The following is a 15,346-nucleotide window of genomic DNA, read 5'->3' as shown; positions in this document are numbered from 1 at the left end:
ACTGGGGCGAATTGTATCTCGCTCTTCACAAGTTGATTCATCCAATGCAACCCATTTTGGAGCTGTTCATATCACACCGTGGCTTTTTAGGAACATCCTTGACAGTCTGCCTGTGCGAATTGCAGCCGTGAAGCGCTGTATCTATTACTAGCTGAGAATGCAGATGTGTCAGGGGGGCAGAGGACGCGAAAGGGGAGGGGAAGCCCATTGATCCCATTATGCTAATTCATTCAACAGACTAGAGACCGACCGACTCATGGGAATACAATAATATGACAATATAAACCAGAAAAGATGGAAAGCATAGCCATGGCGCCCCCGCCGTATAAACGCCCATCGCTCATCCCGTCGGTGCATCTCGTCAGTCGACGCCGACATACAAATCAACAATGATGTTTACAATGGCGACGACGATTTCGGCCGCAATGAGGATGATGACTGGACTATGGTCAATACCCATCGAGTGTCTGAGCATTGGTTCACACCAGAGGAAAGCGACTCACCAATCCACTCCAGCTTCTCGCCATGGCCATGACTCAGCTGGTCCTTGAGCACAGCAAGCAGGTCGGCGATGACATCGAGTCTCTCTGTCAGCAGACCTACTCGCTGGTCCATTTCTAGATAACTCCGGACGGCCTGGTAGACGGGCTCGAGCTGTGGCTCGACCCAGAAAAGCTCAGGTGTGTCAAGTACGGAGCCGTTCAGATGGATATTGATACGCAGGATAAAGAGCTCTCCAATCTGCATGTTGATTTGGGTGCGGCTCAGAGCGATCTTGCCGGTCAGTGCGATCTGCGTGGGGATATCCTTGCAAGTATCAATCGTCGAGGCGATCAGCTCCTCAAAGAGCGACGTCTACATGGTCTTTATTAGTACAAGCAACTTTGCGCTTCTTAGCCCTTAGCTGACATACCTTGACACTCTGAGCGAGGGCATGGGAGATGGCCAGTTTTGTCATATAGTTATTCTTGTCCCGAAGCGTGATGAAATCATTGTATATCCGGGGCTGGTACTCTCTGGTGTAGTAAAAGTTAAAATATTCCGTCTCCACGTCGTCAGCGGCAAGCTTTTCGGTTTCGAACTTGGCGATCTCTTTCAAGAAGCGTTCCTCGTGGGCGAGTGACATGCCCCAGATGACCACCACGCCGTAGTCGAACATGAACACCTCTGGAGTGTGTATGTGTATATCGAAATCAGCAGGTCGTTCGGAGAGGGCACTATCATCCCCGACAACCCGGCCGAGCAGATCCGCCTGGTGGTCACTCGTTTCCGGGTGGTAGCCGTCATGGTGAAGGCCGTGGTCTTCACCCCCTTGGACCATGTCGATGAGATTCTCGCGGTTGAAACTCGAATTGTCAACCTCGCCCGTTGAGTGTCGCCGCTCATACAGCTGAACAGGCCTCGAATGCACCTCTAACAACTCTTCGGGCCTTGTGGTCTCCGCCTGCTTGGCGGCATAGTTGTACGGTGTATATATGCACTCGTCGATGAGTTTGGCATTTGCGCCCCTCGTCTTGCCCCGTCCCTTGAAGAATCGCATCAATGCATCCATCTGGTATCTGTTTGCCGTGCAATACGCAGTCACTCGTGGCAGCCTATCTCGGTCCGCCTTGCCCAGCCTCGCAGCATCTCTCCTGGCAGTCGGGTCCTTGATCCGGGTGTATTGACTGTAGACATCTCGGCCGCTCTCTTCGTCGATTTCGTTGTCCAGCTCCGGATTCGGTAGGAGCTTGAGCTTCTGCGCGTTCTTGGAGCTCCGCTGCGGTCCGATCTTGGGCGCGGGAAGAGGAGGAAGGGCCTGCGGTACGGAGCCGTGGCTGTTGCGACGACGCAGCCTGCTGTTGAGGGCCGAGAGCATGGGAGGGCCGCTGCCAGCCAAGCTCCCCGTTGCCATTGCGGTACTAGAAGATCCAGGCAACGCCCCAGTGCTCGAGCTCGCAATGACGCCATGATGCGAGGTCCGAGGTCGAGGTGGTACAGGTTCAATTGTCCTGGTCACAGGGTTCGGATTGAACGTGACTGTGCGCGCGGCCTTTGGACGAGTCCCTGAAGGAGAATCTGGAGCGGCTTGTATCAGAGGAGACGTCTCAGTCGCGTTCTCGGCCATGGTGACGGTCGTCGCTGGTTCTCTTCGACGAGATCCAGAGCTCGATGTGAATGAATCGCCCTACAGGACGTACCGTGTCGCCGTTATCGAGCTGCCATAAGGCAATATATTCCGCCAAAAGCCGAGAGAGGGTCGATAATGGCTAAGAGAAGACTAAAATGGCGATGCCAATCCAACAGCTTCGCAAAGGTGGTTGTGGAGGATATGTCAGGCGAGGTGAACATAAAGGTTGTTTGCAGCACTGACCACCAGTCAATTGAATGACGTCTCGCCGACAGAGGATTTACTGCGCAGATTTGCTGATCCGCCAATACCATGCAGCGCTCAGTCCACACCTGTAGCTGGGTCCAATAGAGAATTGCGGGGAAAGCTGCACTTTATTGTGGTGCTACAAACGAGCGGTTCTACCGACTCAGGCTTTGAACGAAACCACCAAGTCCTGTAGTACGGATTCTTGTAAAGGCTCCCGACAATGCACGAGACAGACCATCTCTTCTTCATTTGGAGCAGCTTGCCAAATAAAATTGTTCTTGATTCGCTGTTCTTGGGCAAATTGAGTAGTTTCTGTTACATGTTGCCGGTCTGCTCGATTGTAAAGAAACAAGACCTAGGCCTGGGAGTCCAGTAACCTGGATTCGAACTTGAGTCCTCCTGTCTCCAGTCTATCTATGTAGCCTTGTCCCAGACAAGCTGGAGTAAGAATACCCGGCCCGAGTTCAACATCGTCCTCAAGCAATGTCATTGCCGCTTGGGTGACGAAAAGCGCAGTCACTGGGAAAGGACGGGTTAGATAAGTCAGGGAAAGCAATGGTATCATGCGATAACTCACAGTTGTACATACTCCCCACGTAGTGGGCTCGACAGTATGCCATCTTGTTGGAAGAACCCGGCAGATCGGGCGTCGCGACTCCTCGATAATCTATGTCCTCATCCTTGGCCGCCTCTTTGTCCGGGCCGTCTCCAGGCTTGGTGACCAACTTCTTGACGAGCCATCGAAAAGGGGGCAAAAGCATCAGCAACATGCCAGCAACGGCAAGGCCAACATGCTTCACGATCCCATCCAGCCAACCACTAGCCTTCAGGTACTCAGCAAAGGTGAATCTTGGTCCATAGAAGTCCTGTTTCCGCGATGGAATCAGCGAGAACAGGCCCCAGGTGCGCTCCACGATGCCGGCATCCGTCCGTCCAGCAATAAATGTTGTCTGGAGGCCAAGATGTGGAACAGAGCGCAATCCTGTCAGCCTTGTGAACAAGCTAGGTTGTTTGATGGGCGGGCGCGGATTGGGCAGGGGAGACAGCGCGAATGGGGCCAGGCTTTGGTTGAGTTCCTTGACGGAAAACGAGTCGAAAAGACCAAGTGCAGACGCTAGAGTACCTCCTGATGGGCGAGCACTGCAATCAAGTCAGCGCCTGCGACAGTAAGCATTGGGTTATGTAGTGCTCCCCCGACTCACTTTAGGCGGTAGACTGAGACGGTCACGTCTGCTGTTTTTGCTTGTAGCTCGGTCCGTATCAACGAGGCAAGGGTATATGTCACAACATCAGGAAGGCAGCTATCGATGCCTATTTGCGGTATCATCAGGGCACCGCTGGCCTGGGCCGTGCTCTCATACTTCTTAATCATCCTGGCAACCCACGGCGTCTCTCCTGTGACGTCTAGGTAATGGGTTCCATTTTCTGCACAAGCCTTGAAAGCATGTTCGCCAGAGACGGCATACGGCCCGACTGTGGTGATCAAGATGGATGTTTTGCGAGCAAGGGCTTCAAGATCTGAACCATTCAATCCACATATTTCCACGTCTATAAGAGGACATCAGCTTTTAGTCGAGTAGGACGAAGCAGCCAGGGAATGGACTTCTGGTTAGCTTACCAGGCTGAAGACGCTCCGGGTTCAGAGCCTTCAGATCTAACGCGATCTTCTCGAGCTTCGACCTCGACCGGCCTGCAATCGCCCAACGCAAATTTGTAGGTAGTGAGTTCGTGATAAACTCGGCAATGTATACACCGGTATAACCTTTGAGACAGCTACTAGTCAGCTTACACCAAGCAAATGTCTGCGGCGTATATAAAGCATGATTGGTGAGCCATACCCGTCGCCCCAAAAACGACCAGGTCATACTGGCGATTATGTTTTTTGGGTGTCATGGTCGCAGCAATTGGAATAAGAATGAATTAGGAATTGAAGACGGAGAGCGTGGTTTATTTTGCACAACAGACTCTAGCTCCTGGGGACGGACACACTTAATGAACGGGAGAAGATGGTGTTGCGAAGCCGAGGTTCGTGTTGATCATTTTATGATACTACCTACCTACTACAACACCTCCTGCTTGAGAGGGCAGGTAGGTCAGGTCCATGCTCATACGATCTTGCACGCCAAGGGACGTTTTTAGAAATCAACCAGCCTGTTGGCAGCCAAGTCTAGAATGCCTAATGATTCAGCACTGCAAAAATTCGAATCCCATAATCCCCCCATCATCGCACACTATCAGGGCATGGGCAAAGCAGTGTCTATTCTCATGTGATGGGAGAGTCTACAAGTATGTCTTGTTCCTTAAGAAAGAGGAATACAGTGACCAAACACCTCTTGTCACTGCTGCATTAGTCGATGTGCCCTACCAATAGTCGCCCGGTAGTGCCCTGGGGACCGGCTGCATGTGCCAGCTGGAAAAGCACGGGCCATCGATTAGGTAATCTTCAGGGGAGACCTTCCACTGGGAGACTGGATGGAGACTGGATGAGCGAAACGAGGTGGGACACATCACGTGAGGACAAATTTCACGGGTGCGACTGAGCGCACAGAATTAGATTTTGCCAAAAAATTGCGGGATCGCAACCACTCCGAGATTCCACCAGCACTGACATCGTCAACTTTGAACAAATCCACGTTCATCCGACACCCAAGACGAGATGGCTGCCCGAACCAAGAAAGTCGCCGTGACCGGTATGTTCGAATCCTCCATTTCATTGCCCAAATCTGTCGGGTCATTTCGCCAGAGGAGCAGAAGAATCGTGAATTGCTAACGTCCCCCACAGGCAAGTACGGCACGAGATACGGTGTTCGTAGCAATTCTCCCTGACTACCACGCGAATGAACGAAGCGACTCACAGAATGAATTTAGGCCTCCCTGAGGAAGCAGGTTAAGAAGATGGAGATCACCCAACACGCCAAGTACCAGTGCACCTTCTGCGGCAAGACCACCGTCAAGCGACACTCGACTGGCATCTGGAACTGCAAGGCCTGCAAGAAGGTTGTTGCCGGTGGTGCCTACACCGTCTCGTACGTGGAACCCCTCGACGACACTCGCGGAAACTCGACAGTGGTTTCATCCTCGGATGTATGGAGGACATGTTGGGCTAACATTGTTTGCGTAGGACCCCTGCTGCCGCCGCTATGCGATCAACGCTCCGCCGTCTTCGCGAGATTGCTGAGGTTTAGATCTGGAGAGGAGGAGGTTTATGGACTTGCATTTCGCTTTCTGGTTGGGTGTAAAGGCAAAATCGGCTTCGGATTCATTAACGCATCATCATGGCAAGATCCATGGGTCTGCAACTCGTTGATACGACGTCAGCAAAATGAATAAATTTTCAAAACACCTACATCGCGCGCTTTCTACGACGACTCATTCGTTCTCTTTCACGAGGGACGAGTGTGCTCGTCGCATCCCGTCACATTGGTTGTTTGGGCGCGGCCTCGCCAGGGCGTTGCAGGCCTGGCATAAGGGCATGAATAACTAACGAGTGCAGTCAAATGAATACCGAGGGGAACTTGGGGCTTTCGCCTTACTCCGATCGATTGGTCCGCTGCTTTGATCACACCTCGAGACTGGGGAAGTTGATGCCTGGATTGCCTGGATCCTCGGTCAGGGAGACCTCGTTTCCCCATGGATGCCTGTTGACTCATCTTTCATGCCAGGGAATCGCTTTCCTGGCATGCGCGTTTCATCTTCTTCCGGCAAGTACAAATGGAGGAAACAGTGACATTCTCGATTACATCCACGTACGATCTGCCTTCTATCTTCGATGTTGTGAACCAGTCGAGGCTGAGTGCTTCCGATTATTTCTGCTAAGCGTTTGCGCTTTTATACCACTGATATCAAATAGATGACCTCGGGGATTTTCTGTGTCCTTTCTGACTCGGTCTACTCGCCCCTTTTGTACCTCTGCGGTCCACAGGACGGCAGTCTTGGGATTGCCTTTCCGAGGTCATGGTCTCGGCAAGTCTTCGTTACGAAAGTTATACGGAGACAGGAACTCTAACCCGTCGGGATTGCCTGTGCTACGGTGGCTGGCCGACCGGGTCGATGACTGGAATCCATGCAACTACTGTGAACATCCTTCTGCTTAAAAGAAAAGCTCAGCAAGTGCCTGACCTAGGTCTCTTTTCCCCCACTCGTGGTGAGGTCAGCTGGGCGCGTCTTCTAATCAACTAAATGCGTCACGGCGAGCGGCTTTGACCCGGTCGCAGTGTGTGACTAAGGTGGTAGGTGTGAGCGGAGGGTGTGCGCTTGTCTCTGCGTGTCCTGTGTCAGCCAGGCAAAGAGTCACGAAGGGTGAGGTGGCACTCGAGCAGGGGACGAATAGGCCGTCAGATGATTGGCCCCGGTGCCGGGCCAGCCAGCACACGCCAGCCAGCTTTGAGACTCGCCCTTCAAGGTTCGTGCTCTGTTCTCTTGTCTTTGGACTCCTCCCAAGTATGAAAGGTTCCCTGTTCTTCCTTTCTCGTGCATACCTACCTAGGTATAGGTAGGTACCTAACTTGTAACCTCTCTTGGTCTGGCAGGCAGGCATTGTTGCAGCACAGGACGTAGGTACACTTTGTCCTGCGCTAAGCCCGCAGCACAATAAAATCGGGGCGGCCTTCTATTTTCCCTTGCCGCCCTGTGCACTCTCCTCTAGTCGCTTGTCTACCACTTGACCCGACCCAACTAATTCGATTCCATTATCCTAGACCGACCTGCTTTCCCTTTTCCCTCGATCCCAAACCAGTCTACCGTTACTCGTTTTCCTCGACCACCCAATCTTTATTCCTTCCTTTTTTTCCCTCCCCCAGAGGGTCCCTTGATACTCCACCGGTTTTTCTCACCCGCCACCGACTACCACCATCAGCCACCTGAACTCGCTGAACTAGCCCACCTCCACCACCCAATCCCGCTAGGCAACCCAGGCCATTCAGCGCTCGTACAGCAGCACATGCACACCTTTATTAGCGACATTGACACTGACGACAATCGATACGTACCGCCAATACACTGACTAACGCAACCATTCCATCAGAGCATTACACCTCTGCACAACTCGAGAAAACACCAAGAGGGGTTTTATATTTGGATGAATTCCTCAACTCGGAGTATTCTGCAGCTGTGAAAACAATTACTGCAGCTTGCCATTTAGCATGGCCGACCAGTGCATTGTGTGTCTGGACAATCTAGACACCGCGGGCGCTGTGCATCCCCCACTGCTCCCTTCTGGCAGCTCCCCAGACTCGGCAGCGTCAGAGGAGCCAGACACTGCACCCGCGACAGTGCCCTCGAGCACTATCACCGCGACAATTTCGACGCCCAAACACCACGATAACCACGACAATGTTGCCATCATCGAGGTCTGCGGCCATATGCTACATGACACATGTTTGCGTGAATGGACTGGCAAAGCAAATAGCTGCCCCATTTGCCGGCAATCATTCCACTTGGTACAGGTGTACGATAAGGTTGGAGGTATGTCACCCTACATCAGCATTGTGAAAGAGACATCTATATTACAAGGCCGCAAATACTGACCAGGCTCGTCGCTGCAGGTAAACTCCTTTCCACTTATAATGTCGAAGACAAGAAACAAGTCGCCGAGTTTGATCCGCAGGCATGGCTCGACGACAACCCCGAGGAGGAGGAAGAGGTGACGCCCTGCCCCGTCTGCAACCTGGCAGATAACGAGGATGTGCTTCTCCTATGTGACGGGTGCGATACTCCGTATCATACATATTGCATCGGGCTGGATGGTGTTCCAGCGGGCTCCTGGTTCTGCATGGAATGTGCAGAGCTTCTGGGGCCAGACGCCCAGGCTCCCCCACCACAGCCGTCCACCGCAAGGACAGGAGGGAACCGGCGACGTGCTGGCTTCTTTCCTCGAACTCAAGCCAGCATGAGACGCGCGAGGCAACGGGCGCGGTCAGATGAGTGGCAAGGCGCTTGGGGTCAAATCACCGGGCGCATATGGGACATACTCGAGATCGATCTCGACCTCCATGACGAGGAGGGCTTAGAAGATTACCGCACATCACAACGGATGCACGAACTCGAGCTACGCGAGTTCCAGAGATGGCAGCAACGCCTCAACATTGCCCGCGAGAACGGTGCTCAGGATGTCTTTGCCCGCAACATCCCTCACGCTCTCCTGCAACATCAGCAAGTGAGCCACGCTAGGCAGCCACCCCAGCCGCCTGCCGAAGAGACGAGGGAAGAGAGGAGAGCTTGGGGGGCTCTAGACAGGGCAAGGGAATCCGAAGCAGCGAGTCCGAGTAGCAGGAAGCGTAAGTCGCGTTCTGTGACCGCCTCGCCGGCAGAGCCCGCCCCCGAGCCCGAGCGGCGCCTCAAGCGTCCACGCACCAGACGGATCGGTGCCCCGAGTAACGCCTCGTCCGCCGGCGAATCTGCCTCCCAGGCGCCCTCCAGAATGAGCAGGAATGGCGCTCCTGTTGCAGCAGCCCCTACTGCCAGGTCGCCTGGGCACAACGAGGAAGCCCCTTCTTTCCTCTCGTCACTCCTTCGAGAAGTTGAGATGAGCACCCCATCTGATGACGAAAATATCCGGTGTCTGTTCGGCGATAACCGGCCTGCTGTTGATCCATCGTCCCCCGGTTCTTCACCCGCAGCATCAGCGCACAATAGTCCTCGCGCTCTGTCGACCACACCTCCGCCGATGAGAAGTGTGAGACCGAGCTCTCCCACGTCACTCAGCTCGCATATCGAACCCATTTACCCCCCTGCCAACTACTCACCGACGAGGAAGCCGGGTGAGCCGAGCGATCCCGAACAACGCCAGACCAACGGGGCAGGGCCTTCAGAACTACGCCAACCCAGACCCAGACGACAGCAGCCCCTTGTTCTCCGTCGGTCTCCCGATTCTTCGCCTACCCGGCCCAACTTGTCTCTTGAAACGAAGGAGAATATCAGCAACATTGTTCGATCTGTCCTGAAGCCACATTGGAAAGGGAGCCAGCTGACAGCTGACCAATATGCGGCTATTAACCGCGACGTCTCCCGGAAGCTCTACGAGGAGGTAATAGATCCGGCCGCTATCGACGAAGATGCCCGGAGGACTTGGGAGAAAAGAGCTGAGAAAGAGGTCGCCCAAGCCATCGCAGAGCTTAAGAGCTGATGTCGGGAGGACTGCTTCGTGTGTTTGGACAATTGGCGTTTCACGGCATCGGAGGGGGGGGCAGACCTGATGCGATTGATACCCACAACATATTACTCCTGATTTGCATCTTCAGCTTGGGGCACCCGACCAAAGCCCCATCATTGTTTTTGAGATTTACCTGTTATTTTGCTTCTGCGGGCACGGTTCATCATATCTATTTAGAGAGCACTGTAGCGTTGTGCAGAAGTCGATGGCGTTTGATGGAGTTTTGTTCCCGCATGCTTGGGGTCGGTGCGCAGCTTGGGGAGCTGCTGGATATCATGTCGAACCAATCCCATTTTAGGTACTTAGGCCGCTGTGTGAACAGCATGTAAATGTCACGCATTCGCACTTTTGGCTGCGCAGAAGACGGAGATATCTCTAGATGAGACGAAGGGGGAGAATGTGCTCTACATGGATCCGACTGACTATGATCCTTCAAGAGCTCGGGACTACGACTCTGCCAATTCGAGCAGAAGAGGCATTCAAATGTAAGCAGTATCTATCTAACAGCAACCCGGTAGAAATGTGTATTTAGCAGGAGCCGCTAGCGAAAAAGACTGCTTCAGATCTTCTCTCGGCACTCGTAAATGATCAGGACGTTCTGGAGGAAGAAACAGGTCTTGATGATAAGGAATGGTGCCTACTGACATGAAGAGGAGAAGAAGAGGAAAGGAAGGGAAAAACTACAGTGGCCCGTCTTTACTTAAGACAAGACTTTCTTTGTGGCTACCAGGGGCGTGTTGGAAGCTGGCGGGCCGGTGGCAGCTGCAGCTGGATTTCGTAGTCCACTCTGCTCTGGTTCCTCGATGGGGGTCCAGTCTCCATCGGTTTCGCGCTAAGCCAGTCTCGAGCATCGCATTGGAAAAAGTTCAGGGTCGGTCCAGACAGCTACACAGACATCGCGTGAGTTCATTCCACAACCACATTGGCCCGGACAGCATTTCGGTGTCTCTGTCAAAATGTCGGCCTCAAGTAGGGGTGCCCGTGCTTCACTAGCATTATTCAAAGGTAATTGATCAGCCCTATTACTCTCCCGGAACAGAAATGAGTTCATCAAGCTAACGACGGCTCGTCTCTTCCAATATAGCATCCCCGAGGATATGCACCCAATGTGCAGCGGCGACGACTCGCCCGCTCCTCGCTGCCCAGCGGCTGTACTCGTCTGCCGCCGCAGAAGCGGCAGCGGTTCCTGAGCCCTCGACGAGCCTGCCCGAGGAGCCGCAGGCCACGCACACCGACCCGGCGTCCACGACCCGCGCCCTCTACAAGATCAAGTCCGGCATCATCCTCACCCGCCCGCCGCTCCTGACCCGCCCGCTCACGGCCTTCGAGTCCTCCTTCTACCTCTACCAGAAGCGCCTCAACGAGCGCCTGACGGCCCCCTTCCGCAAGCCGCTCTACTTCAAGCCCGACACGGCCTCGGAGCTCGACTGGCGCATCAAGGTGCGCGAGCGCGAGGGCACGCCGGGCCGCGACATCGGCGTCTACCACGGCCGCGGCCGCGACGCCTGGAACGACGAGGTCGTCGTGGGCAGCCCGCTGGCGGACCCGGAGGCCGTGCGGGAGGCGCTGCTGCGCGACGCCGAGGCCCGCGTCAGCGAGGACGGCGAGGAGCTGCCCGAGGCCGACCGCGTGCGCGTCGAGCTGCCCGCCGGCCGCACCACCGAGGCCGACGCCACGGGCGACGCCAGGCGGCTCGACCGCCAGCTCGACCGGACGCTGTACCTGGTCGTCAAGGGGCCCGAGGGATCCTGGGGCTTCCCCAGCGCCGCCATGATGACAGACGAGAATCTGCATGAGGTAAGGGTTTTTGGCCCGGTGGTCATTCGATGATATGATAGATCGAGAAACAAGAACTTGTTTGCTGACCTTTTTCTGTGCCTATAGGCTGCGGCCAGAGTGCTCGAGTCGGCAGCTGGCGTCAACATGAACACCTGGATCGTCGGCCGCGTCCCGGTCGCCCACCTGGTCAACCACCCCGTGGTCAAGGACGGCGCCAAGGTCGAGAAGAAGGGGGAGAAGGTCTTCTTCCTCAAGGGCCGGATCATGGCCGGCCAGGCGGACCTGGAGGACAACAGCCTGGGCTTGACTGACTTCAAGTGGCTGACCAAGGAGGAGCTCAAGGACACGCTGGACCCCCACTACTACCAGAGCGTCAGGAATATGATGGCCGAGAGGTGATGAGGGAGAAGCGAGGGCTGTCGTGTCTTCCATCGCCTGGCTTCGAGTCAACCCTGTGTAAATTATTAATCGTGTACACTTGTATAGATATACATCAAAAAGCGTCATGTCTAGCTGGCTGCAAACTTCACTTTTGGTCGCAACGGGGCCGACAACATGAGGCAACAACGGCATGTCAGATCGCGAAAGCGCTGCAGTTTGCGGACGGGCTCGAGGAGAGCATTGTCTCCTATTGTGAAATAATCAGGCTCGTATGCAGTTCATGATTGTACGCTATGCTGCTCCCTATTTAATGCAAGTGCCGCCGAGCAGCACGTAATTCCTAACTGGATGGATCGTCCCGCTGGTGAGAACTCATCTCGATGTACGCATATCGAGAGACTCAGGGCTTCACTTCGTCCGGCTCAGCCTCAGCGGCGGCCGGGAACCTCAAGGTTCCTGCTGCACCGGCACAGATCTTGTTTCCGTGCTCGCGGAAGAAATCCGAGCCCCAGTCAAGGGCCATGAATTGGCACAGAGGAGTGGGAGAGGAGTTGGGCTGGTTCTGCGTCGGTGCCTCCACCGACTTCGAAGGCGTCAGGACCTCGGGCGCGAGGGGCTTGATGTGACCGACGGCGGCGCTACTATCGTCGCTCTCGTCTAGCAAGGTCATGGCGGAGCCGCACTCGCTGACCTGCTGGCTGGCCGGTGTCGCCGGTGTCCCTCTCTTGCTAGGGGATGTAGACTTGTTACGTCTAATATTGCATATTTCGTTAGTTATAGGACGCAACAAGGCCGTTCGCTACTCCTTGAAGAAAGCTTACCGTGGCGACTCCAAGTACTCTTTCTTGAGAGGGAATACGATGGGTCTAGGCGAGATGACCGGGCTTGCGGGTTTCTTTTGAGAACGGGGATCGGACTGAGTGCCGTTCATCAGTGCGACCAGGTCTTCGCCAGAGACCCTGAACCAGCACAACCTGGCGAACACGACGGCTGTGATCCAGCCTGATTTCTAAGTTAGCAAAGTTGGAAATGCTATATCTAGCGCGAGAACGAAAACTTACTGTCGTAGCCGGCTGTGTGTAGAGCCTTCTTGTTGTATCCAAAGTCGGGATGGACAACCTTCATCTTCGGCTCCGGGCGGTGGCTCAGGGTCGCATACCAGCCTTGCAGATCGAAGACCGAGATCATCGAGTGGCTGTCGTAGGTTGCCACGTACTTGGTGTCAACCATCCGCGGGAAGAGGCGGTGGATCTCTCGCTGGAAGCCGTCCACGGTCTCAGGCATTGGTCCGATGAAGGTGCGGTACAGGAAGCAGAGGTCCAGCAGCATGTTGTGTCCCACAAGGATCGGGCGGTGCTCCTTGAGCTGGGCCTCGCACTCCACGAACCATTTGCAGACCTGCGCTGCGGACTCTTTCCGCGATGTCTCCTTCTCCTTGGCTGCCGGGCTCTGCATCATCTCCTCGTTAAGCGCTTCGGCAAAGTCGCCCCCAGTCAAGGCCTCGATCACTAGGCGAAGGCCTGCGGAGTATTAGACATGTATATCCCTGAAAAGCGTGCGTGAGACTCTTACCAGTTTGCTGCCGGATGGCTTGAATGCGCTGGCTGTGTCTTGTCCGCCAGAATGTCTAGAATAATAAAAATGAATGTCAGTTCAAGTGCTGTCCATATAGCCATGAGGAGCTTGTGTGATGAACAGACCTCTTCTTCCGGATCAGCTCCCTTCTTGACAATCTGCATAAAGTGTCCCTTTGAAATGGCTCTCAACTCTTTGAATTCCTCCTCAATGAGCTGGTGAAGAAGGCGTATCTGAAGTCTGTTCATGATACCACCGTGCGGATTCTCAATGTTAAGAAAATCATACTTTTTTTTTGCAACAAGCCAAGTATCAGTGCATATGAAATCAGGGGAAAGGGGGGGAGGGGATGAATCTTACTTCTGGCTCCGCGAGCCAAGCCTGGATCTGATCCCGAGCTGTGCTGTAAAATTGACGGACATGCTCGTCTTCCTGGTCGACATCAATCAGATCGTTGTGCCGATCCCTCTCGAGCAGCTGCTGCTTGGCTTCACGTTCTTCTTGGCGACTCAGATACGGGACGCCGTGGGCGAAGGCATCCTCCAAGCGAAAGCCATGCTGCTGCAGGAAGAGAAGTGTGCTGTACGAGAGACAGACACGGCGGTCCACAGTCCTTGCAAGGGCCGATCCCGCTCCATGCTTTCCAACAAACATTGGAGTGACATGGAAGTTGAAGCATTGGGTTATATAGCAATCTGTGGCTCGCGTCCTGTTAGAGAGTGAACATCTTGAAGCGAGCTTCCGAAAACCTGCCTTCAGCCTCATCACGAGACACACAAGTCAAGCCAAACTGGACAATCTGAAAGCTCTCAACGACATCCTTGGCGTCGGCGTATGTCTGGTCCATCGTGGTTCTTTGCGCTCCCATCGGATTTTGGGACTTGATACCAGTCATCTCCAGGTCGATGGCGACGTAGCAAGCGTGAGCTATGGCGGGTAGGATGATAGGGAGCATCTCCCAGAAGTTCTCATCCTTGATATCCATGGTGCCGACTGAATCTCACGATGAACAGCATGTGGGATAGCAAACAAGGAGGCGTAGTTAGTATGCCATCACCTCGTGAGATGAAGGGAAGGTTGGATCCAGATAAGATGTGAGCGGAGAGTGAACGATGTTTGGTGAGCAAGATGCTTTTGATGGGGTACCTGGCTTCCAAATCACGCTGAATAGTCGATTCTCAGATAAAGCGAGTTGCAAAGTGAGGTTCTGGTGGCCCGCATGTGCCTTGTCGAGCCAACCTTTGATCAGCGGCCCATTGCAAGTATCACAGTGACTGTTGGGTTTCAGTCCTGACAATTGTTACTTTGTCTTTCTTGCTCGTCTTCCTTGTTAGGGAAGCTAGGTAGGGTAACAAGAATCGTGCTTGCTTAAAACAATGTGGTGTCGCTCCTCAGTCACGATCCTCATATTCCGTTTCCAGTCATCAGCGGCTCGGTGCGACTGGACGACATGTCTGTCTCTCAGGCTGGAAGCAGAAGTTGAAGTCGATATTATTGTGTTCTCGTTTATGGTACCATATTACACGACAAAGGCGACAGTAACATTTGTGGCCTACACCATCGCTGCGAAGCTTCTGAGATCAACAAGTGGTAGGTTCCTCTAGCATCCATTGCCGTCTGATCAGAGACGAATCGAGTGACATGCAGCTCCAGCATTCTGTTGTGTTCAGACCAAAGTTTGCACTCATCAATCTTATAATAACCAGAAAACGACTTTAAATTGCAACACTTTTTAGCGGTTACTACATTAGCCTGCTTCATATAGATTTTGCTATAATCCTATAATTTCACTAATAGCCTATTAAGGATCCTCTTACTAAGCACTAAAAAACCCCTATACTCTATTAATAATAGGGTATATTATTATTAGGATATATCTAGCCTCTTTTATATAGCTATTCTATATAAATTATAGTCTATTATATCTTCTTCTATATAGTGTTTTTCCTATATATAGAAAAATACCTTCTTATTAGTGTCACGAAACCAGCCGCAGTTACCGCGGGGCACCGCCCCAGACGGGCCGCAGGACTGGCCGGCAGAAAACCACACACCGCCTGCCCGAAACGGCGTGCTAACCAGTGCTCAGTTAGCAGCAGTTA

General features: G+C 53.6%; 6 protein-coding genes across 6 annotated transcripts; 3 read left to right on the top strand and 3 right to left on the bottom strand.

Moving 5' to 3' along the window:
• Window positions 1-361: 361 nt before the first annotated feature.
• Window positions 362-2,107, bottom strand: E0L32_012168 (uncharacterized protein; the record flags this gene model as incomplete). The annotated part of the gene is made up of 3 exons (XM_031134978.1): window positions 362-438; window positions 504-855; window positions 914-2,107. 3 exons carry the CDS (start codon window positions 2,105-2,107, stop codon window positions 362-364), a joined length of 1,623 nt encoding a protein of 540 aa, XP_030999072.1.
• Window positions 2,108-2,714: 607 nt separating this feature from the next.
• On the bottom strand, window positions 2,715-4,252 carry E0L32_012167 (uncharacterized protein; the record flags this gene model as incomplete). Its single annotated transcript, XM_031134977.1, has 5 exons — window positions 2,715-2,878; window positions 2,949-3,499; window positions 3,562-3,907; window positions 3,978-4,121; window positions 4,198-4,252. 5 exons carry the CDS (start codon window positions 4,250-4,252, stop codon window positions 2,715-2,717), a joined length of 1,260 nt encoding a protein of 419 aa, XP_030999071.1.
• A 763-nt stretch (window positions 4,253-5,015) lies between these two features.
• E0L32_012166 (uncharacterized protein) lies at window positions 5,016-5,544 on the top strand (the record flags this gene model as incomplete). Its single annotated transcript, XM_031134976.1, has 4 exons — window positions 5,016-5,049; window positions 5,142-5,164; window positions 5,228-5,385; window positions 5,481-5,544. 4 exons carry the CDS (start codon window positions 5,016-5,018, stop codon window positions 5,542-5,544), a joined length of 279 nt encoding a protein of 92 aa, XP_030999070.1.
• A 1,956-nt stretch (window positions 5,545-7,500) lies between these two features.
• E0L32_012165 (uncharacterized protein) lies at window positions 7,501-9,482 on the top strand (the record flags this gene model as incomplete). The annotated part of the gene is made up of 2 exons (XM_031134975.1): window positions 7,501-7,822; window positions 7,903-9,482. The coding sequence occupies 2 exons, from the start codon at window positions 7,501-7,503 to the stop codon at window positions 9,480-9,482; spliced, it is 1,902 nt and encodes a 633-aa protein (XP_030999069.1).
• Window positions 9,483-10,465: 983 nt separating this feature from the next.
• Window positions 10,466-11,687, top strand: E0L32_012164 (uncharacterized protein; the record flags this gene model as incomplete). Its single annotated transcript, XM_031134974.1, has 3 exons — window positions 10,466-10,514; window positions 10,624-11,306; window positions 11,394-11,687. 3 exons carry the CDS (start codon window positions 10,466-10,468, stop codon window positions 11,685-11,687), a joined length of 1,026 nt encoding a protein of 341 aa, XP_030999068.1.
• Window positions 11,688-12,069: 382 nt separating this feature from the next.
• E0L32_012163 (uncharacterized protein) lies at window positions 12,070-14,229 on the bottom strand (the record flags this gene model as incomplete). The annotated part of the gene is made up of 7 exons (XM_031134973.1): window positions 12,070-12,421; window positions 12,491-12,671; window positions 12,731-13,189; window positions 13,242-13,296; window positions 13,370-13,531; window positions 13,605-13,939; window positions 14,022-14,229. 7 exons carry the CDS (start codon window positions 14,227-14,229, stop codon window positions 12,070-12,072), a joined length of 1,752 nt encoding a protein of 583 aa, XP_030999067.1.
• Between the last annotated feature and the right edge of the window lie 1,117 nt (window positions 14,230-15,346).

Source organism: Thyridium curvatum (genome assembly GCF_004353045.1).
Source record: "Thyridium curvatum strain D216 chromosome Unknown NODE_141_length_46593_cov_84.755262, whole genome shotgun sequence".
Lineage (NCBI taxonomy): Eukaryota > Fungi > Ascomycota > Sordariomycetes > Thyridiales > Thyridiaceae > Thyridium > Thyridium curvatum.
Note: the sequence above shows the minus strand (reverse complement) of the source record. Positions and strands in the feature narration are given on the sequence as shown.